The sequence below is a fragment of the Anser brachyrhynchus genome (assembly GCF_964034855.1).
Source record: "Anser brachyrhynchus genome assembly, chromosome: 8".
NCBI classification, from domain to species: domain Eukaryota; kingdom Metazoa; phylum Chordata; class Aves; order Anseriformes; family Anatidae; genus Anser; species Anser brachyrhynchus.
Window position 1 is genome coordinate 17495368 of NC_137702.1, and position 19719 is coordinate 17515086.

Below are 19719 nucleotides of genomic sequence, written 5' to 3' on the forward strand. Positions count from 1 at the left end.
TCTTTGGGTTGTTTTAAATCCAGATCCTTCAACTATCTGTGTTGCAGCATGACCGCAGCAATAGCTAAGTCAAAGATCAGCAAAGTGCTTTGGGATCACTGGAATCATGTATGTTCTCCATTAGTAATTTTATCATTGTAATCCCAACAAACTTAAATCACTTATTTGGTGCAGAAGTGGTTTAGAGCAATCCTGGCCAGGTATCTTGTGTTGGTTTATAATGCAGAGATATGGTTTGTCAAGCTTTAGTAGTGTTTCCAGAATGATCTAGGTAGAATTGCGTTCTTTCCATTTGCTTTCTAATACAGGTAGCTATGTCTGTAAAAGGAAAAAAAAAAACACAGTTTCAATTAATACAACCAAAAATTAATTATGATTAATTAGTAATACAAAAAAGTTGGTTGTTTGTGTTTTTTGGGAGATGTGGAAGGTGGGGCAAGGGGAGGAAGGGAAGGGAGAATTGCTGACTAAAGGCAATTCAGGGTTCATCCCAGCAAGTAAAATTGTCACAAAGCAGCCTGTTGGGAAAGCCTGATAGTTATTGCTATGCTGCACTGGGGAGAAATCAAATTCTAGTTTATTTTTATTGTGAAATAATGATTTTATTAGAAAACTGAACAAGTTGCAGAGAATCATCTCTCACAAGGCTAGTGAATGGGATTGAGCTAAGCTGCTGACGGCTTGGACCTTCTGATTCTTTACAAATGTGAGAACTAAGCGCAGGACCTGGTCCAGGAGCACTCAATGGGTGGGTTGCCATTTTGGCATTGTGGGTTGAGTTTTGAAAGAATTTTGTGTCTAAATAACAGTGTGACTTACCTATTGGTAAAACTTCTAAAAGGATGCAGAAGTTTACCTTGTGACCTGATTTATTTTGCTTAATATGAAACACATTTAAGCTAGACTGGAAAATTCCTTTCTTCTGAAAATTCATGTAGGATAATTAAATTTTACAATTTGTTTAAAAGCTTTCCTGCAAAGGTAAGATCCTGGAATTAACTAGAAACCTTTCCATATACCTACCACAATTGAAATCACTTTGGGAAGCATTTTTGGAGCCAAACGTATAATTTTAAAAAGTAAAATGTAAAATTAGCTGGATCTTTTTGAAGCCTTGTTGTTTCTGTTTCAGCATTCAACAGCTCATCTAAAGTAAACAGTTGCTGAATAGCTGGTATCACTAGCTGTTACAGAAATGGTCTTTCTCTCTCGGGTACTATTACTTCAGAGGCCTTGAGTAGCATAGTTGATTTTACTCTGATTTTTGCATGTTCTTTTTAAAATACACTTAAGTTCCTTGCTAACACAGACCCTTGTGTGGCGTATACACAGCTCTTTTGTTACATGGCCAATGCTGTTTTGCTTCACGTTGCACTGGGAGCATTCAGCATGTCTTAGGTGAGGCATCCCTGGTAGTACAGGGATAATAATTTATGAAAACACGCCTCCACCACTTCACATGTTTTTTGGATGATGACCTTTATTTAAAATTCTTTTACATATGTGCAAAGATGCAAAGGTTCCTGGGCATTTGTAGTATAAAATGTATGAGCAAATACACTGCTGAGAGCCCTCCATTGCTGGTAGATGACACATCCAGGTTAGCTTATTGTTCGGTTCAAAATCTTGTGCAGTCACCGTGGTGCTGCAGGGCTGCTTCTCACTTTCTTTTCCTCACCACCATGCAGCATTCTCCCTTCCAAAGCAGGCCTTCACAGAGGCGCCGCCATCTTGGCTGGCGGGCCTGCTGTGGAACCAGCTTTCCTCACAGAGGGGTTAGGTGATGATGTACATCTGTTTTGAATTTTTATTTGATAATTGTTGATTAAAAACAGTACAGTTAAGGATTAAAATTCTGTAAAGCACAAATTCAATGTTAGTCACAGAACTTTATTTTCCACAGCATTGTTCTCCATTCTGTCCTGCATTCTGTGTCTAACAGTACTCTGTATTAGGTGCTTTAGATTTAAAAACAAACAAAAAACCAAAAAACAACAAAGTCCATGGTTGGCGATTAGTCAACACACCTGAATAAGGGAACTTTCATTCTTGCTTCAGGTATTTAGTAGTGTATGACCAGAAATACGCATGCATTTGTATTCCTAATTTCTATTTGAAAGTATAATGCTACAGTGTAAGTGTGGATGCTCTATAGAGATCTTTCTTTACTCCTTTCAACACCATGCTGATCTTGGCTGTAGTAATATCTTCTGTGAAGATTGTGTGGTATTTGGGGATTGAGTGCACCCTCAGTAAGTTTGCAGACGACACCAAGTTAGGTGCGTGTGTCGATCTGCTCGAGGGAAGGAAGGCTCTGCAGGAGGATCTGGATAGGCCGGACCCATGGGCTGAGGCCAACTGTACGAAGTTCAACAAGGCCAAGTGCCGGGTCCTGCACCTGGGGCGCAACAACCCCAAGCAGCACTACAGGCTGGGAGATGAGTGGCTGGAAAGCTGCCTGGTGGAGAAGGACCTGGGAGTATTGGTTGATAGTCGGCTGAATATGAGCCAGCAGTGTGCCCAGGTGGCCAAGAAGGCCAACAGCATCCTGGCTTGCACAAGAAACAGTGTGGCCAGCAGGGCTAGGGAAGTGATTGTCCCCCTGTACTCAGCTCTGGTGAGGCCACACCTTGAGTACTGTGTTTGGTTTTGGGCCCCTCGCTACAAGCAGGACATCGAGGTGCTCGAGCGAGTCTAGAGAAGGGCAACAAAGCTGGTGAGGGGTCTGGAGAACAAGTCTTACGAGGAGCGGCTGAGGGAGCTGGGATTGTTCAGCCTGGAGAAGAGGAGGCTCAGGGGCGACCTTATCACTCTCTATAGGTACCTTAAAGGAGGCTGTAGAGAGGTGGGGGTTGGTCTATTCTCCCACGTGCCTGGTGACAGGATGAGGGGGAATGGGCTAAAGTTGCGCCAGGGGATGTTTAGGTTGGATATTAGGAAGAACGTCTTTACCGAAAGGGTTGTTAGGCATTGGAATGGGCTGCCCAGGGAAGCGGTTGAGTCACCATCCCTGGAGGTCTTTAAAAGACGTTTAGATGTAGAGCTTAGTGATGTGGTTTAGTGGTTTAGTGGAGGACTTGTTCGTGTTAGGTCAGAGGTTGGACTAGGTGATCTTGGAGGTCTCTTCCAACCTAGATGATTCTGTGATTCTATTTAATAAGCCTGTTCACTTCAGAATGGATAATGCCACAGATAAGACAATATAGTTTTGGTCCTTGTTATTTTTCCAGGTGATCTGTTTTGTCATGTTGTGTGTGTGTATTCTTGATGTGAACAGTTGAAGTAGAAACAGAAGCGTGTCTTCACTTGGTGTTGGTGCTTTTTCCTATGTATTCGAAGTGCAGAGGTGATATAATGTCAGTTCTTTTTGTATTCCTGTGCTATAGCGTCCTGCTGATATGAGTGCAAATTCTGTTTACACTGTCTGTAGAATATCTTCATTGAAATTAATGTATTGTCACTGTATTAGGCAAGTCCTTTACCAGCCTGTTTGCTCAGTGTGATGTGGTAGCTGTGTGATGTATAATGATTTAAAAAACAAAACAACAAACAACCTAGGCGAAAGTTGGGGTCTTGTATTACAACAAATTAACATGGAATCTCTACAAGACAGTAGGAACAGTACTTCAACAGAAAACAATAACAAATATTATTGACAGTACAAATATTATTAATTATATTGACAAATTAATTGTTAATAATAATATTAACAAATATTATTGACAGTACTGGACGAGAAGCTAGACATGAGCCGGCAGTGCACTCTTGCAGCACGGAAGGCCAACTATGTCCTGGGCTGCATTAAAAAAGGGGTGGCCAGGAGGGAGAGGGAGGTGATTGTCCCCCTCTACTCTGAGCTTATGAGACCCCACCTGGAATACTGTGTGCAGGCCTGGGACCCCCAGCACAAGAAGGATGTGGAGCTCGTGGAATGGGTCCAGAGGAGGGCCACCAAGATGATCAAAGGCTGGAGAACCTCTCCTATGAAGAAAGGTTGAGGGAACTGGGCTTGTTTAGCTTGGAGAAGAGAAGGCTCTGGGGAGACCTAATTGCAGCCTTCCAGTACTTGAAGGGAGCGTATGAACAGGAGGGTGAATGCCTGTTTACATGTGTTGGTAGGGATAGGACAAGGGGGATTGGTTTTAAACTAAGACAAGGGAGATTTAGGTTAGATATTAGGAGAAAGTTTTTCACTCAGAGGGTGGTGAGGCACTAGAACAGGTTGCCCAGAGAGGTTGTGGATGCCCCATCCCTGGAAGCATTCAAGGCCAGGCTGGATGCAGCTCTGGGCAGCCTGCTCTATTGGTTGGCAACCCTGCCCAGAGCAGGGGGTTTGAAACTAGATGATCTTTAAGGTCCTTTTCAACCCAGGCCATTCTATGATACTTCAACAGAATAATGACGGTTACTTTCTTTCGTAGGTGTTGAAATGGGTCGAAGAAGCGGTTCAAGCCTCCAAAGTGCATCTCTTGTCTACAGACCATTTGACCATGGCTGTAAATACTTGGCAGATCCCTTTTGATCCAAGTCTAAAAGAGGTTACAGTGTCCCTGAGTGGTCCTTCACCAGCAATTGAGATTCGTGATCCATTAGGTGAAGTAGTTTGTGATTTTTTTTATGATACCATTAAAGTGAATGAAAAAGACAAATAATCTCTACTGTCTTCAAACAGGGAAGACCATACTTATGTGATCCATGAATGTGTTTCCAATTTTGAAAAGCAGTACCAAGATTTCAGGATTTTTTTTATTTTTTATTTTTTGTTTCAAATACAGGATCTCTGGATATATGCACTTGGAACCTGGAAATCCTCCCTATTCTGACCACTTCTCACCTCCTTCTGCTTTCTTGGTATTTGTCCTTCCATTCCAAATTTCTGGATACTTTTCTTTTGCTTTTCATATCCTATATTTGTGTACTCATTGAACCATTGTTAATGGATTGCACATGATGGTTGTTTTTATGTGGTGAGTGCTAAACCAAGCTCCACATTCATTGAACTGAGAGAGCTTTCAGAATCAAATCCTCTCTCATGCACCCATCTGTAGCTGAACAGTGTGTAGTGGGGAAGGAGAATCACATATTTGGATGCTAATTTGTAGTTGAAAGTATTTTCAACAAATCTACTGTTTATTGTTATTGTTTGTTTTTATGTTGATGTCTTAGGAACCTGGAGCCAGCCCTCTAGAAATAAATTCAAATCATACTTTGTATTCCTTGAATGATTTTTGGCTGAGGATATAGCATAAGTTATAGTATCTTGAAAATATTCTATGCACATGATTATTTCCCAGCAATACAATCTGGGTGTCCTCCACTGAGGCATTCTTCTTTCTTTACAGGAAAGAGATTTTCTCAGTGTCCCTTCAAACCACAATAACACACAGTCCTGGGTGCAACTCTCAGGCTCAGCTGAAGCTTTGACCCCATCTGTCTGCTTTTCTTTCTTGTAGGTTAGCTCCATGCATCTAAATCTATGTAGTTTAACTGAAGTTAGTGGAGGCTTGTCTGGTAAGCTCTTAAAAATTGACACTGGAACATCCCATCTGTAACTTAAGCTTTCCATTCAGTGCTCTGAAACATCCAGACCTGTTTTGATTGATGATGGTACTCCTCAGTCAGCCTTGGGGGAGAAAAATTCCTCTACAGGGAACCTGTTCCTACATAGAACCATCCATATATTTGTATGGAAAGGTGTACACATGAAGTGTGGTATGGTCCGTTATGAAAACTTAACTTCTGTCAAGGTCTATGATGTCTAACAGGCTAAATCTTCTGTGAGGATCTTGTAAGCGTTCCTGCTGTTGTTAGTCACAGGCTAATTCTTGTCTGCCAAGAGAACCTTGCTTATCAATATTTTTACTTGTGGATTTTATCCATTGTGGGGTTTATCCAGCTTGGAACAGGTCTGCAGGATGGAACAGTGGGAGGGCTGGTAGCTGCCATGTGGGTTAGGCTAAGTGTCTTCTAGGATCCCCTTTGAGGGAGTTTGCTTCTGTGCTGCCTTCTTTCACTGAGAGCTGTGTATTGTCTGTGAAGAGAACTTGCTTTACTTACAGCTGTAAGGAAACCCAACAACTGTAATGCTGAAGGCTATATTAAAGCTCCCACATGAATGAAAAGAGTGAAAATTAAGGAGCATTTTTAGTGTTCTATTCCCTGCAAGAACTTACAGGGGATTTTGAGTGTTGCAAATGTCATTGACTCAACTGAGTAGTGAGTAAGTCAAATATCAACTGTACATCAGACACGAAGAAAAATATTACATTTACTATTTTTTAGATAGTACTGTATTTACTCTCTGTTTGTTTCTTTTTGTTTGTTTGTTTTTTAGGTAAGCAGATCAGTAAAGGATCAGGACTGAATGAACTGCTAAATATCCACAACTCTGCAAAGGTAGTAAATGTCAAAGACCCAGAGCCTGGAACATGGACAATTAAGGTATAGTTATTGTAGAAATTGTGTATGAATTTCCCCAGAGTTTACAAGAGGGTTGTGTAATGATTTACTGTATTTTCTTATCATAGATACCCACAGATGAGTTTGTGTTATACTAAATGTCCTTTTTGAACTATATGTGATATATTTTGAAGGCAGTATCATAAAATTCTTAATGAGATGTTAACATATTAAAAGTTACTGGTTTAGGTCAAATTCTTTGGATGGACAAAAGATGAAGTGAACACTGAATTTTTTGATGTCTAGTGAGCAGAGACTGTAGAGATCAGGGGCATTGAGAGGCTTTGCTGTGCACAGAAAGTCTGGAAGGCTGGAAGGGGGAGATGATATGTACTTTGTAGGCCAAAGATTTTTGCTAGTGGGTTCACAAAGTCAGCAAATCTACATTTAATTCAAACTCATTCTCAGTAAATTATTTGAGTCCTACATTATTGTAAATCAGTTTGTTCATGTGAGTGGTATCCTGGCACATTCAGTTACAGAATGAATCCAAAAAGATGTGGAAACATTAAGAAGGTAAGATCAACATGACTAGCAGTAATACTCAAATGTTGAGTTATATAGAGAACTCATTGAATGTTTGTATGCTGCCAGGACTGGAAATGCTGAAAAAAATGGTATGGAGACACCCTGGTGATCTGCAAAAAAAATGGTTTGGGTCCTGCTGGACTTTGTAACATCAGGCATACTGAGTACTGAGCAAACTTCAGCAGTCGGAGCCTTAGGTCTCACAGCTCAGCTCTATAGCTTGTAGTCTTTTGGGAGAAACGTGCAATTTAATAAACATTCCATGCCCTGCAGAGAAGCAGAGTGCAGAGCGCTCTGTGGTCTCTCCCTGGCCGTGGCTGGCCATTGCGGCTCTGAGGCCTCTTTGGGAGCTGAGCCAAGTCACAGAATCACAGAATCATCTAGGTTGGAAGAGACCTCCAACTTGTGTGTGTCTGCACAGTGCTGCCCAAATTTCTGGGTTCTAGAAGCTGCTGAGAGAAGAGCATGCCACATTTAAAGGCTCACTGTGTAACATTGAGACAAGCTGGTCATACTGCTGAATTACCTACCATCAGATGGCCCTGAATAGAACAGTCTGACTCATTTAATACAAGAGGGAGCATCAGTTTATTTTTGCTAAATCCCTCCCACAAAGGCCTGTCTGCTGACTCAAAAGATTCTTTGAAGTAGGTTGGGAAGGTGTTTCCAGTTGAAAAGGCAAGGGGATGATGCAGGTGAGTCTGGGGAGGAGAGGCAGAAGTGAGAAGCCACCAGCTGCTGTTGGAGTCTGTTGTTAAGCAGTAGGACGCGACTCTTCCAGATGAGCCATGCCACAAAATCTTCCCTCCTGGTTATGGTTAAATGATCATCTGTGTGATTGAGAAAGGAAGAGAAAAAGCAATGAGAAATCAGCAGAAAAAACTTGTGATCAAGTCAGCCTTGCAGCCAAATGCAACTGGTTCAAAGGAGTGTAATGACAAATGAGTCCAGAAAATTTCTGCTTAATGAGTGCATTCCTTAAAGCCTAATTCAGCTGCATATCTCCATCATTGTAAATATAAATACATAAATATAACTATGCAATTAAAAATTATTTAGCCATTGTAGCTTGATTTTTTCAGTTGTGTGAAACAAATTGTATAAAAATTAGTACTTTTTTGTTAGTTTTTTTTTTTTTTTTAAGCAAAACCTCTGCACTTTTCAAACATGTTTATAGATGCATTTTGGGCAATTTTTATTTTCTGTTGTTTGCCAGACAAGAAAGCATTTTTTTCTGACTCATTTGACAAATATGTGTTTGCTTTTTGTATTGTGCTGGAACTGTTCTTATATCTGTTTATTCTTATTTCAGTCATCCAGACTGGGAGGAGAAACACTAATGTACAATTCCAGCGATCCTTGATAAACTACATATACTGAAAATAGAAAATTACTAATTGGAAAGCAGTCCTCTGGGATGAAGTTTATTCTTAGGTGTTTGCATAGCACTGCATAGCTTTTAGTTACGACTGTGCTAGATGCATTTATTGTTAATAAATGGTAATATTTTATAAGGTTATTGCCTTAAAACTTCACAAGTATCCAAAAGTCTGAATAATTCCTAAAGAGAAATAATTTCCCAATGGATTATTTTTCCTTGGGTTGTTTACATTGGCTTTTTTTCATTTGCCCTAAGATTTTAAGGGTGCAAGGAAAAGCCTTATGAAAAGTTTAATCGTACTGTAAACTCCTCATACAGATGCATAAGGCTATAAAAAAGAATTTTGTCACCATATCTAACAAAATTTTAACTGCTAATTAATGCTTGCTAACATGAGTTTGACACACTTCACTTAAATATTTCTTTGTATTGTTAACAGCTGGTTTGTATAGAAGAAGGCCTTAATGGTAGTTTTTTCTGAGGTGAAAGACCGAGCAAATAGAAGCAAATAGGTTGTTTTAATCACATAGACAGCAATTTGTCATAGTGTCTGACAGTTAGTTATAAGAAACAACTGCTTGATTTAATAGTCACCTGTGGCTGTGTTGGAGATGCTTACTAACTGAAGGAATTATGTATTTTTAGATTGGATCAGATAATGCTCTAGATAGATAAATCTAAATGGAAGGATGTCACTTCGATACTGATTTTCTTTACATTGTGTGTCGCACAGGTTGCATTGTCTCAGAAGAAAAAATCAGAGTAGGTTCTACTAAATTCAGATGAGATCTTGGCATCGTAGATATCACTCTTCACAGCCTTTCAAGTCTTTTATTTTTTCCTACTGTTCTGGTTGAAATTATCCATGGGTTTGTCAGTGTTAGGTGTCTGTAGAGTCTAACAGTGTGCTCAGTGCAGTACAGCGGTTTTTCCCTAACACCCAAATGACGTGGAAGTAGGGGAGGACAAATGCCCCCGGGCTTCTGGGCACTCTGGGCAGGCAGCAAGCAGCCTTTTCCTTCTCAGCATGCAGTGACAGAAGGTAGCTCAAAGAAGGCGAATCAAAAGAATTGCAGGATTGAGGACTTGCGTGGAAGTTGCTGTACCTCCAAACAACATCAAACAAAGGCTTTTCACAAAGTGGTCGGCACTGTGCAAGAGTGGCTGGCTGGGGCTGCTTTGCGCTCTGGGGTTTTGCTGATACGAGTGGAATGAGCTTAAGGCAGGGTGGGGACAAGCAGGATGAGGAGCATCCTCTGCTTTCCAATGGAGACCTTGACCAGGAAGGAGAAGAACTTTAATGTGCAGTATTGAATGAGGCTGGTCTGTACATGCAGCTTATCTCAGGATATGCAATGCCTGCAATGTTTGCATATGCCTCACAGATAAGATTGATTATGTGTATGTTTTAAAAAAAATGATCTTTTTATTAAATAGAAAAGGTGGTATAAATTATTGTAGCACTGGACATAAATTGTTATTTCTGTACATCAGCGAAAAATTTACACTGACTTTTCCTGTTGACTTCCGTTTCATTTCCTATTTTGTAATATACTTTTAAAGTAGCCAAAATGTTAACTTCCAGACATGTTCGCCAATTACAATCACTGACATGTTACAAGTAATTGTTGGACTTGTGTACCTCGGAGACAAATCAATTGGCTCTTTTTGCAGACACTACAGCTGTCGGGTGCAGTATCTAAAAGTAAAGCATTATTAAGGCCTTCTTATGTATAACTTCTGATGTAGGCCTCCTTTCTGTCTTGTTTTTAATGAAAGCTGAGTTCTGTCTACTGAACTTGGTGGATGGTTCAGAAACTTGGAAATCCTGAAATGCTCATGGTGCCCGTGATCTTCAACTTGCTTTTTCAGACATCGAGCAGTGGAAGGCACTCTGTTCGGATCACAGGTCTCAGCACTATTGATTTTCGAGCTGGGTTTTCTAAGAAGCCGACATTAGACTTTAAGAAAACATCCAGCAGGCCAGTGCAAGGTTTGTTTCCATTTTATTCCATGCTAAGCAGTAACCTCTTTTGAGAGTATGTTGGGGTCCCCAGGATCAAGTAGAACTCTAGGATGATCTCTGTGGCGAACTTTGTGATAATTTTCAGGCCACTGTCTTCTTGTTCTTAGGGCTTTGAATGTGTGACAGCAGCCAATGTTCTTCTCTCATCATATTGCCATGTATTTTTGTGTTAGCTCTGTGGCTTTTATTTTTAATGTCCCATAAATTCTGACATTTTTTGCTATGAAATGCCTCAAAATTGCAACTCTGTTTCTGTTACTTTTGGAGACTAAGAAAAAGCTTTTCTCTTTGGGGCTTGGCGGGGAGTTAATAAAGCGGCTGCTATTTCAGAAACACGTGTTGGAAGTCAGTAATTTCAGCCCTAATCAGTGCTGTGTCTCCTGACAGCTAATATGCAGAGCACAATTTAGAACAGTTTAGTTCCCTAGTACTTGGTAAGTAAAGGTTGAAACTGAATGGTGCATTCATGGGATGGTGGGCCAAACATATGGAATTTAATCTTTTTTTTTTTTTAAACAACACACACTTGAAATAGCATGTTTCTGTTTTTCTAGGGATTCCTACCTTCGTGCTACTAAATACCACAGGGATCCTTCTTCCAGCTAGAGTAGATCGACTGGAACTTCTGAGTATTACAGGGGAACTTCTTAAGACCTTGCCTGTGAAATACTATCCTGACAGAAAGCCGTATGGATTATGGAATATTTCTGACTTTATTCCACCAGATGAAGCTTTTTTTGTTAAAATAATGGGCTATGACAAGGATGATTATCTTTTTCAGAGAGTTTCAAGCGTTTCATTTTCTAGTATTACTCCTGGTAAGAGATGTTAATTTCAATGTAATGTAAATTTGTCATATCTGATTTAGTTAAAATTGATATCTCATCATTTTTTTCTGTTTTATACAAGTACTTTCTGTGTGTTCCATTTTCTTCCAAAGTGATTATTCAGAGTTTTGAAGAACAAGTTAATTGTTATACTTAACAGATAATAAAAACAGAAATTGATTTTCCTTTTAATAAAAGGAAAAGACGAAGTATATTAATAGCTGTTAATAATCTGTTGGGAAATGTTTCCTTTCTTCAGATGCTCCAAAAGTTACAATGCCCAGTAAGACTCCAGGGTATTACTTACAGCCAGGATCTGTTCCTTGCCATGTAGAAAGTCTTATACCTTTCACTCAGCGTTTTACTAAAAATGGAGTAAAACTAGGAGAGGATCAGTTCTTCAAGTAAGTAGAGACTTTTTTTTTTTTCCAATCCCATTTATATCCTATGATTTCTATTTACTGTTATACTTTATATCCTATTACTTATGTTCTTTTATTTTTGGTGATAATTGTTAGGGAATCTATATTCTATGGAGAGATTTATAACAAATATGCATGTTTCACTAGGGAGCACACCATCTGTATAAATGGTGAGATCATATGGTTTTGGTCAAAAATCCCCTCAAATGTGTGCTCTTAAATTACCATAAGCTGTATTTAGAAGTCTAGAAGGCAAATGCTTTTTAATTTATATATTTACAAGTTCTGTAAAATAGATCAGTAACTACCTTGCTCCCAATACACCTCTGCAATTATATATAGATGACTACGTAGCATGAAGGAATTTGCTTTTCATTTCAATTTGTCTTTCATGGATCCCTTAGACATGTGATCTATGACCTATCCTAGGAAATTATCCTCTTTAGAAAATCCCCCAAAAGAGGAAAACTTACACTGAATCTATCACAAATCTCTTCAGATTACTGTATGGAAAATGGACTACTCTTTCTCTGTAGAATGCAGTAGAAATAAAAAATAAATAAAATCAAGTGAATAGACTCAAAGTCTTCTTTATGATTCTGCTAGTTGAAAACAAAGGGAAATATATACTAGAAAAAAACATCAGCAGCCTACATTAGCCTCTTGTGAAGCCTGAAGCATTTCAGGAGAAAACTGAAGTTCTAACATTCAATAACAAGCACATGATGACTAAATAGATAAACTCTGAAACTTCCTTGTATGCCGTTGGCAGTGTAAAATGCTGCAGCTCTCTGCTTTTGTTTTGTTTAATGATGTACCATTTACGTTTACTCAACTCTGGCACATACTTTGGTAGCTCTGTAAATTTTTCCATTCTTTAGTTATCAAACCACCCACATCTGCTCCCTGCTTTTCACATATCCAGCACCTTCATGATCAGGACTCATTTTTCTTTCTCTTATTACAGAACAGACGAATGAATAGATTACTTGAGTTAATTTAACAAAATATATCTCAAGCCAAATATTATTGATTACAGGCCAACAGGATATAATTTGAGTTGTCTTGTCTGCATTTTATTAGTAGTGAGGTTCTGTATGGGATTTGTCCAGTTTACTAGTTGGACTCAGAACTGAGTTGTATTATTGCTCTGCACTGGATGAATTTGAGTTTTTTGTTTTGGTGACAAGGTGTCATTTTTGCTCATTTTTTTTTTCTACTTATTTCAAAAAGACAATTGTTTCTAAGTTGGATATTGTAGTTCTAGCATGACAGTTGTCCCTGTGAAAGTGCTGTTAGAATGAGTTTATGTTAAGGGTTTTTGAAACGAGCAGACTTTTTGCATTGTGATTCCAGACGTGCTGTCAACTCTACAATTCCTAATTTTAAATGAGTAATAATATCTGTAGGAAAATAAATTTCCTTAAAATTGAAAAAGCTTTGTTTTCCTACATTTCCGCATCCTGTGGTGGTCTGGTAAGGAAATTGGGATTTTGATTAACGTTCTTGTAGGCTTCTGACCAGTCTGATTTAGGAGACCAAAAACAATAATTGAGCACCTTATTCCAGTGGTAAATGAGCATTAATTTCTTAAAAACCTATCCTGTATTACAAATGGCAACACCAACCCTGCAAAGGACACAAACAGCAAAACTAGTATGTGTAACACTGACATGAAAGGCAACACATGTATTTTTAAAAAAGAAATAAAAATAACTCTGGTGGTATTTGTGGTTGTTAGTCAAGTTTGGTATTTGATTTGCTTAAGCCATGCAGAATATATTCTGCCTAGCTACGTGGTAAGTAGCACAGTATGAGCAGAGAAAGCTTGTTTGGTTTTGGTTCAGTCATGCAAGCCATAGCCTGCTGCTGACCACACTCTGAGTGAAAAAGGTGATACAGCGTGCGGAGGTTTGGGGTGACCAAGAGCTGAAGTTCTCAATATGATGTGAATTATCACTGTGCTCCCTGCCAATGGTTTTTACAGTAACCAAAAACCAGGATGTGATTTGGTCTTCAGACTCTGCAGCTTGGCTAGGTTGTGTTTTCTGAAAGATAAGCAGCTTGATCAGCTAATTGTATATACTGTGTATGTGGAGAAAATAAAACGGTTTGGGTATATAAATGACTTGATGCTGTGAAAGGTGCTGACTTATCGCCGTAAGACATACGGCAAGGAGTTGTGCATAGTATCCGCTGAACTGTGCAGCAGAAACATTGAGGTGTACGTTACTCGTCGCTGCTGTTGTATTTCTGTATGTATTTATTAACAGACCCCCTGGCCTGTGTTCACCAAGCTTCTCCACTCTGGACTCCTTGTATGCTTCCATTCTCAGGGTTTCCATGTTCTACATCTGGTATATAGCAAAAGTTGGGAATAAAGAAGGATAGGATCGCATAACTTCACTTTTAATATACTTTCCTTGAAGAAGTTTCTCACTTTTCACTTGGAAGAAATACTATTTTAATCCTTAGTGTTGGCAGTTGCTGCCATTTCCATTTGCCAGCATAGCACTGTTAAATGTCATAGATTTGACATATGATATATTAGGTTATCTAGAATCAATATAAAGGAAGTAGAATAACCAGGAAGCCATTTAAGGTCACCACTGTTTTCCTTAGGTTTTCCAAGTCGCTTTCTCTTTCTTTCTGTATCTATTAAGGGATGATAAATCACCATATTCTGACAAGCAAAATGGAGACCAAGGGGTCACTAATTTAGTGTTTTCCCATAACATGGAAATTACTTGCCAAGCCGTGGTGGATATATTTGTGTTCCTTGGTTTTGTTTGTAAACCATAGCAACTGGCCCCAGGGAGTGCTGGGGCACCGCGCAAACCCCCGCTTTTCTCCGTTATGTCATTGTCCATGTGCTTGTTGCACCATTTCTTATAAAACAAAACAATGTGGTTTTCAATCTTAAGAAGCTGTAAAAGTGTTTGCTTTTAAGCACGTGACCCTACCAGTCAATGCAGTCATGTTTTTATTTTCTTCTCCACTTTAACGTTACATGTGACAGATGCATGATATTAATTACCTCTCAGCTTTACCTTGCACAACTTGTAGGAAAAAACTGCAGGTATTTCTCTGAATTCATGTTCTGTTATTTTGCTCATCTCTCTTCTGTATTTCGCTCTCCGTTTTTAGTCCTGGATCTGTCAATTCAGTCTTTATAGTTGTTGCACTGTTTATTTTTGTGTGGGTAGGCAATCAATGTGCAGATTATTGAGTTAATGTAGTTAGTGCTTGTCATAACTTCTGCTCTCCTGGCTGTACCTCTGTTGTTGTCATCTTCATGTGGATACTTCTTTGTTGGATTTTAAATATTTAGGGTGGAGGTAGTCCCTGCAGTTTGAAAAGCAGGAAGAGCTGCCTGGATGTAGTCCCCTTGAAACAGGTAGTAGGGTAGGTGCTACCCTCCCCACCCCATGAGCCTAAGAGTGGGTTTACAAATAGATTTGGTGAGAAGCTCTTCACTGGGAAGATGAACCCTCATTAGCCTTTCTAGTAAGAGCCGTGGGTTCAGTACTGTGACTGGCGCTGTGTAGAAACTGGTGGGTGTTAAGGAGAGAGAAGAACTACTGCTTCTCGAGTAGTAAATGCAACAATGAGGTATGATCAGCTGAGTGAATGACTGCAACTGCTGTGGTGTTAGTTACTGTATGGCACATGTTCACGTATGTTAGTCACCTTTGTAGAAGTTTAACTGAAACATTCTGCAAAAGCTTGCATTTCTTAATACTTAGAAGAAGACTGACAATGTATTTATCTGTTCTTTAACTGAAGTTCATAGATAAATCCAGTTTGATTCAGCAGAGAATCTGTTTTTCCTCTAACCTAACCTATTGTGAAAATCTTTGCCTGCAGTCAGGAAACCAAGTCCTTTTACCTCTTTATTCCTTCAGAAATTTAGTGAAATGTGCCTTTTCCTTTCTTCAGAGAATCATCTAGCATGAGCTGGGAAATAGACCAAGTCTCCTTGTCTGATGAAGGCTTCTATGAATGTATTGCAACTAGCAGTGCAGGGACTGGACGTGCGCAGACATTTCTGGATGTATCAGGTGGGTACTAATTCATCCTTCCATGCTGAAATATGGTAACATGTTGTACTGGGATGTTTAACAAAAAGAAATGACACTTGGTACCAATAAAAGGTATTTCCAGTTCTAAGTATATGTTTAGTTAATATGTTTTTTCTCGCTGATGTACACAAATGTGTTGATGTATACTCAGGAAACCTGTTTTGAATATTAGCATGGGATTTGTTTTAGTTAATTCCTGCAAGCAGTTGGACTTACAGAATAGATGTGGCCCACAGAAGCAGAAATTGAAATCTGAGATGTCAGTTGTTCTCATTTTTATTTCAAGCTGTAGAAATTATGTTTGCTCCCTTAATTGTAGGTATTATCCTGTAGAGGAGGAATTAGAAAAGTTATGTTCAAAATTGTTCTGATTCAGTAAATTGTTGGAAGTCTTTTTTCTTATCTATTATTTTGAATTTTTAAAAATGTGAATAACTTGGATGAAGGAAGTGAAAATAAGTGAATAAATCAGGCTAATCACAAAGATACTTTTGAATAACTGTTATTAGTTGATTGCTGGCCCAAAAATGTGACTGTAGACAATTGACTTGTACAATGTTAAGGGCAATCAGTGTGTCTTGACAGGTGGATTAACTGGATTATCCAATTGATTATTCTAATTACTGTTTCTCTTCATTTTCTATTTAATTTAAAATGATCCTGACTTCACCAGGAAGATAAGGTGTAAACCTGGTCATTCTTTCAGTAATAGTTGGTGTGCCTATGTGTTAAAGCGGTTCCAAAGCATAAAGCACAGAGTGTCACACTTCCTGAGGGTGTTTTCCTCGTGTTAGTTTAGACTCAGTGCACTTAAATGATTATGCCCAAGAAACATTATTAGTATTATTAGTGAAAGTTAGTTGTGATGAGAGAGAATCCTTCCTGTGAAGTGAATACTGGCATCCTGGTCAAGTATAGGGTGTAGGCATCTGGGGTGGAAGAAGAGGAGAGAATAAAGTTGGTCTTCTGTGAAGGCAAATGTAAAGCTATACTGTTTGTGTCCCGTCAGGCTGGCATCTGGGATGTGTGGGTACTGGTTACTGCCTGCAGAATATGATTTTAAGAGTTTCAGCTTCATATCAGCTAGAAATGTTTCTCAAAGGAAAACAGCAGGCTTTACTTCCCTGAGAATCCTTTGCTGTATCTGAAAAATTCTGCTTCAGTTACTTTAAGCCTAGGGACACCCCAAGCACAGATGGAGAAGACATAAAACCAGGTGTGGTACTTCAGCAGACACTGAGAGGGCTTCTGGGCGAAGTCACTGAGTTCAGTAGGTGAAGAGAATGGACAGAACAACTCCAGTGATTGCACTGAATGATCATGTCCCTCCCTGACTATTTAGTTAGAGCAGAACTGTGTGTATTCAGTAATTACCTTCCAGTTAAACACTGATCTGCTAGTGTTCATGAGGTTCATGAAACCTTTGCAAAACATCTTATGTTGGAAAAATTAAAGAAGAAAAGCTTGCTTATATACATGGGTAGGTGAGTGAAAACCCTATCCATACTGTAGCAAACTTTGTCGCTCACTTTTCAAAACTGTGGTGCAGTCTGAAGGAAAGGAAAAATCATTTCTGTTTTGAAATAAAAATCTGTTGCAGATGTCTGATACACCCAAACAGAAGGCCAGATGGCATGTAGAAGTGTAAATCAGTGCCCTTGAATAAGGAAGACACTGGAGCTGAGTCAAAGTGGCAGTGATGATAGCAGAGCTTGGCACAGCAGTTTGAATTCAGCCTCAGGTTTTCATATAACTGCTTGAAATAAAGGTTGTCCTTTATCTCTCACATTAGCTAATTCAGAATGGTTAACCTGAATCATGATTTGCAGAATCACAAAACTGTTTGGGTTGGAGAGACCTCTGGAATTTACCTAGTTCAGCTTTCAGCTCATAGCAGAGCTAACTTCCAAGCTCGATCACATTTCCCAGGGACTTGTCCAATCAAACACTGAATGGCTCCAAGGACAGAGATTTCACAAGCTCCATGGGCAGCCTGTTCAGTGGTTAATTGCCCTCACTAGGAAAATATTTTGCGTAATGATCTAGTTGGAATTTCCCATGCTGGATATTACAACCACGGATTCTCATCCTTTGTGCTCAGAGATCGTATTCTCTAAAACGTCCCTCTCAGTAGTTGAAGACTGTGCCTATATACCCCTCCATCTTCTTTTTTACAGACGTGCACATTCCTCTCACTGCAGGATAAGCATGTTAAAAACAAACAAAAAAACCAACAGCCTGACATCACTGATTCTGTGCAAGGCAAAGTTTGCAGAGAAACAGCCTTCTTATAGTGAGTGGTAAATTTGAGATGAGGAACATCCTTTTAGTCACACAGTGTACTCAAGTAACATCAATACTTATTCAAGTCCTAGCTGAGCACTGTTTCATATTTTATCTACCAAAATGCTTCTGGTGAATAAGATATCTCATTTGCTTCGTTCAGTCTGTGCTTTGGAGTACGAGTACCAGCAGCTGTTATATTCCACCCCCAGAAACTGTGTGCACAAGGATTCTTGGTTAGGATGTTGCAACCATCCTCTTCCTTACAGAGAGAACTGAAAGAGATTCCTAACCTTTTTCCTGTGATACTGGTGGTAGCACTTGAGAGTAAAGGGGGAGTGTGTGGGGGAAATTGCAGTATTGTCTCATTTACAAAGCGCTGTAAGATCCACCAAGACTTGACACACTGTGTCAACATGAGCAGCTAGTTCTGTTTTGAGCCATACAGAGGAGTAATGTGAGGGAGATGCTTTGAAAGCCTTGTATGCAAACATTTGTAAGAAAAGTATCTGAAATTTCTTCTTTAAGCAAAATAAACAATCTTTTCAAGTATTCTTAGTTTGACTAGCTGACAGACAGTATATCACAGATTATCCCTTTTGTCAGCTGCTGTGTGAAAGGTATTGGAACTGTGTCAACATTTTCCAGTTTCAAGAAAAGCAAACACTTGAGTTTGACTTCGTCTCACTAGTATTAAATCTTTAAAATGTCAACTGGCTTGTTAGCTTGTACAGGCACATTAACTGAAGTGCTCTGAATACCAGAAATTCAGTTTAGAGTTTGACCAGGGGATTGCTATGTGCTCACTGTTGTTCTAAGAGTCTAGAGGTGTGCCCCAAGGACTGACAGTCAAATAATGGTGGGGTTTTAGTCCTGTACTGGCCTTCATCTCTTTCTATTCTTAGCTTTCCAAGTTTAAGTATCGTGCTCTTAGGGATAGTCCCATGGAAAACATGAGAAGATTCATCTTTTCTTCCAAAATAACCCCCCCAGCCTGAAGTGCAAAACTGGAACTCCAGTCTCAGTAAGCAAGTCCGGCTTTTCTTGATACTGCTCTGTGTTGAAATGCACTGCTTTGGTAGTGAGAGCGAGAGGTGTTAGGGGCTGTGCTCCGTGGGAAGCAGAGCTGCACGCCCAGCGTGCGGCATGTATGAGGGAGTCACTGGTATGCAGAGAGCTGGCCTAAAGCTGGCCTAAAGCCTAAAGTGCACCTCATCTGAGACCCCACAGGAGACTTAAATGAGGAAGAGTTACGGCTGGCTCTGAGTTTAGGAGCAACGTTCACCCTTAATAAATACAGATAGTTTTTTTTTTTTTTTCTCTTAGGCTTGCTTTGCTTAGGATAATTGATTTTTGGTGTGTGCTGATAAAGATTTGGTCTTGCTCTTACAGCTGTCTTACTTCTGCTGAAGCGTCCTGGTCAGAATATTATTCACTGCAGATTTTTCGTAGCAAGAAACAGTCGGGGTAGTGGTGGGGAAACCAGCAAATGGAATATATAAATATATCATTTATGTAACATCTTATGCATACCATGTACGTGGAATGCATACGGAATGCACAGCGTTACATAATTTATGTTCTCCAGCATTTAAACGTTTTCTCCTTTGTCAGTGATATCTTAAGAAGTATCGAGACAACTGCTCCTATTTTTAGCATTTGTGGCTTCAAAGCTAAATTCCAGTGCTCAATTGTTGCAGCTGCATCCTTC

The 19719-nt window shown here is 39.4% G+C and overlaps 1 protein-coding gene across 7 annotated transcripts in view; it reads left to right on the forward strand.

Moving 5' to 3' along the window:
• The window catches only part of HMCN1 (hemicentin 1), a 246794-nt gene that overhangs the window by 92071 nt on the left and 135004 nt on the right, over nucleotides 1–19719 (forward strand). For 6 of the 7 annotated variants that reach the window (XR_013954316.1, XM_080602312.1, XM_080602311.1 and 3 more), the window contains 6 exons: nucleotides 4422–4593; nucleotides 6335–6441; nucleotides 10241–10361; nucleotides 10949–11212; nucleotides 11481–11625; nucleotides 15583–15704. Coding sequence is in view for 6 of the 7 variants with exons in the window: in XM_080602312.1 (XP_080458438.1) it covers nucleotides 4422–4593; nucleotides 6335–6441; nucleotides 10241–10361; nucleotides 10949–11212; nucleotides 11481–11625; nucleotides 15583–15704 (931 nt within the window). In the remaining variant the exon portion in view is untranslated. Of the gene's footprint in view, nucleotides 1–4421; nucleotides 4594–4775; nucleotides 4852–5453; nucleotides 5512–6334; nucleotides 6442–10240; nucleotides 10362–10948; nucleotides 11213–11480; nucleotides 11626–15582; nucleotides 15705–19719 lie in introns of those variants that run through there. The other variant, XM_080602314.1, reaches the window with a different exon arrangement.